General features: G+C 35.8%; 1 protein-coding gene across 1 annotated transcript; it reads left to right on the forward strand.

Annotated features, from left to right (window-relative positions):
- Window positions 1–275: 275 nt before the first annotated feature.
- On the forward strand, window positions 276–1,794 carry LOC132190327 (transcription factor bHLH93-like). Its single transcript, XM_059605281.1, has 4 exons — window positions 276–889; window positions 1,024–1,170; window positions 1,254–1,421; window positions 1,516–1,794. The coding sequence occupies exons 1-4, from the start codon at window positions 320–322 to the stop codon at window positions 1,600–1,602; spliced, it is 972 nt and encodes a 323-aa protein (XP_059461264.1). The 5' UTR covers window positions 276–319; the 3' UTR covers window positions 1,603–1,794.
- The last annotated feature ends 1,729 nt before the right edge of the window (window positions 1,795–3,523 follow it).

A 3,523-nucleotide genomic window follows, 5' to 3' on the forward strand; every position in this document is an offset into this window, starting at 1 on the left:
AGCGTTCTTTTAATTAAATGATTAAATTAATTATTTCCAGCGTATATGGTTTAATAGACTCAAACCATGACATGAAATTCACCAAATTATATTGGACTAAATTTACTATTATAGGCTAAGCTAACATCATTGATGGCAAAAGCTGATTCCATTTCATTAGGTAGGTGATAATGGCTACAACTTAACACATAATATAATGGTCCTTTTTCTTTTGTGTTTCCTTTATATATATATATGCTTCAACTTGGTGCAACTTCATATTATCAAGGCATTAACATTCCCAAGAGAGAGGGAGATTGAGAGAGAGAGAGAGAGAGAGATGGAGCTAAATGAACAGGCTTTCTTAGAGGAATTGCTAGCTCTAAGAGGAGACACTTTGGAAACAAATATCCCAACAGAAATGAATGAGCTCTTCTCTAATGGCTGGACTTTTGATTGCTTTCATCAAAACCCAGCACTTGTCTTTCCATACTCTTCCTGCGAAGGATTCTCCCCGCCCCTTGAACAAACTAATTTCAATGAGCTCTATTTCCCATTTGCCAATGAATTCTCAGCTCCACAGCTTACTGATTCACCGCTCAACACATTTGATACGCCGCCGTTTCCTGTTCAAGAAGACTATCCCTTTGCCATGATGGAAGAGGAACTGGGTATTCTTGGGGATGAAATTCACGATTTGGAGGTGCAAGCTTCTTGCAAAGTGGAGCCAATACAGTCGCCAGAGGCCCCAGCTTTCAACACGGGGGCTTGCCTTGAAGGAAAGAGTAGTAATCGAGCTAAAAAGCTGCAGGGCCAGCCTTCGAAGAATCTAATGGCTGAGAGAAGGCGAAGAAAAAGGTTAAATGATCGGCTTTCAATGCTGAGATCCATTGTTCCTAAGATAAGCAAGGTAAAGCAGTGAAACCCATGTTGTAATTATTTGGATTTTACCACATTCTAAGCATGCAGCCTGCAGGGGTTCATGTTTATATTTATGGGAGATTAATTTTCTTTTTTTGTTTGGGGTGCGGATTTGATTAACAGATGGACAGGACGTCTATACTTGGAGACACCATAGATTACATGAAAGAACTCCTAGAGAAAATCAAGAATTTGCAAGACATTGAGGTGAATTCAGACATTTTCAAGAAGGTGAAACCCAATGAAGCCTTGGTTAGAAATTCACCGAAGGTAACTTCTCTAGAAGCACTACTCAATAACTTGAATCATGATCACCAGATTTAATTAATCCTGAATGGGGTAAATTCTTGCAGTTTGATGTGGAGAGGAGGAATGTGGATACCAGGATTGAGATTTGCTGTGCAGGGAAGCCAGGGTTGCTGCTATCGACTGTGAATACCTTAGAAGCATTAGGCCTAGAGATTGAACAATGTGTCATCAGCTGTTTCAATGACTTTGCAATGCAAGCTTCTTGCTCAGAGGTACTTAATACTTAATATAACCCATCTGTTTTTTTTTTTTTTTTAAAGCATGTGAAGTAATGTCTGGTTGTTTTCCTTCTTGTCATGGCAATAGGAGATGGAGCAGAGAATACTACTAAGTTCTGAAGATGTAAAGCAAGCATTGTTCAGAAATGCAGGATATGGAGGAAGATGCCTTTGAGGATAAAAGAAAGAAAGAAAGAAAGAGGAAAAAGATTTTAGAGTTTCCAAATCTCTGTATTTTCAATGAGGTTTGCCAAGTGAGAGGTTGAGGTTTTTTTTTTTTGTTTTTTTTTGTTTTTTCCACCTTTGAATAAGTGATTTCTGTTCCTAGCTTGAGAGCTAGCTATCAGCCATGTAATTTTTGCTTCAATTGAAGATGTCTATTAATGCAAAATTGCTTCTTTTTTTTCCCAAAGAAAAAGGAAGTTTGCTGCTACATTCAATTGCCCTAATGCCGTGGGAATGTTTTTTGAATTCTCTGGGACAGTGTCCCCATATGCCCAACTTAGCTCTTTAATTATAAAAAAAACATATCCCAATAGTGACTAATGTTTAACCTTTACCACAAACAAACTTCCACTTCCATATGGTGGTTGTTGAATTTCCTAGTAATTATAGTGTGACAAAAAATGTCAAAAGAGAAAAGATCATTATTGCCCAAGTCTTCAATCAAAATAATAACAGGTGGCCGGAGCAGAAATGTGCACAGCAAGTTGTTGGATGGATTTTTGTTTTGTGTTGATGGGGGCGGCTGGGGACTCAATCATGGTTACCTTTAGATTAGGACTCTCTACAATCTTCTGCCCCGAAAAATGACAAAAATAAGACAAGAAAATTTTCTAAGGAGCTCCTCGTCCAAGCAAGATTCTTTTATCCAAACGAGCTCCCTGCTGGGGTGAACCTCCTGCTAAGACAGGACTCTTTCATAGAGTTAAAAGTAAAAATGATTATAGTTACCACTTTCAACTTCACAATTTGAACTGGAAAGCACATGCTCATTGAATGGCACAGAATTTCAAGGTTTGTCAATCAAGAGAAGCTTCAGGAGCATTCAGTGTAAAAGGCAGCCTACTAATTTGGACCATAAAGTGGCCTGATTTTTAGCTAGCCACAAACTCAGACGTACATGTTTAACTTGTAGGGTAAAAGATAAAGGTTTGCTTGGTAGTGCTGAATTCTGCAGATAACATGCAACAGTATCAGTAAGATGAGTAAGGTAAAAGAAAAAGGTCAAAGAATCACCTTCCATCAGGCATCAGCTTCACAATATCACCTGCAATAAAAACCCTAGTAGTTTCTGATGGCATTTTCCTATAGATTTCAAGCTTTGCTGACACGGGTCTTGCTATGCCGACACAGGTGTTAATTAATGAGCTCATGGATAATTAATGAGCTCATGGAATTAAGTCTTGAGGGTTTTTTTTTTTTTTTTTTTTTTCTTCACAAAAAAGAAATAAAAAATATTGTCTCCAAGTATTTTGTTTTGTTTTCAAGTTTTAAGGGTATTTTGATATTTTGATAATTTTTTTTTTCCTCCAAGTATTTTCTTCTAGTTTTGAACTGAATGTTGTTCTTTTCTCTATATTTTTAAATATCATATGCCAAGCGTGTAGTAATGGCAAAGAATAGTGTACCTCTTTACGGTTTTTATTAAAATATTAATTAAATAATTAAATTTATCATTTTTTATAAGCTTAATTTTTTAAAATAAGTGTTGATTATCATGTGATGATCAACAAGTGAGGTTTTGAGTTAATTTGAACCCCGACTTTATAATTTATCTCTCATTTTAATTAAATATTTTACTTGTTAAGTCTCAAATATTGCATGTATTGAGTCTCACTCGTTGAAAAAAAGTTTGAGATCAATGTTAAAATATTAATTATCCTATCAAATTCACACGTTTTTTTTTTTATGAACTTAAGCTATGATATAACCCGTGATTTATCACTTTGTTCCTCTACATCCCTTGTGGGCTTGTCACTAAGTGCTTTGGCAGCCTTTGATCACAAGCTAATTAACTTCTAAAAAATAAAAAGAAAGAAAGTGTTTTAATATTTCCTTACTAGGTAATTTCCCATTGTACCTTAAACTATTTT

This window comes from Corylus avellana, chromosome ca8 (assembly GCF_901000735.1).
Source record: "Corylus avellana chromosome ca8, CavTom2PMs-1.0".
NCBI classification, from domain to species: Eukaryota; Viridiplantae; Streptophyta; class Magnoliopsida; order Fagales; family Betulaceae; genus Corylus; species Corylus avellana.

Excerpts from the sequence above, each read along its gene's own strand:
- LOC132190327 (XM_059605281.1), top strand. The coding sequence starts at position 320 with ATGGAGCTAAATGAACAGGCTTTCTTAGAGGAATTGCTAGCTCTAAGA. Across the intron at positions 890-1,023 it reads TTGTTCCTAAGATAAGCAAG|ATGGACAGGACGTCTATACT; the intron begins GTAAAGCAGTGA and ends TTTGATTAACAG. Across the intron at positions 1,422-1,515 it reads TGCAAGCTTCTTGCTCAGAG|GAGATGGAGCAGAGAATACT; the intron begins GTACTTAATACT and ends TCATGGCAATAG.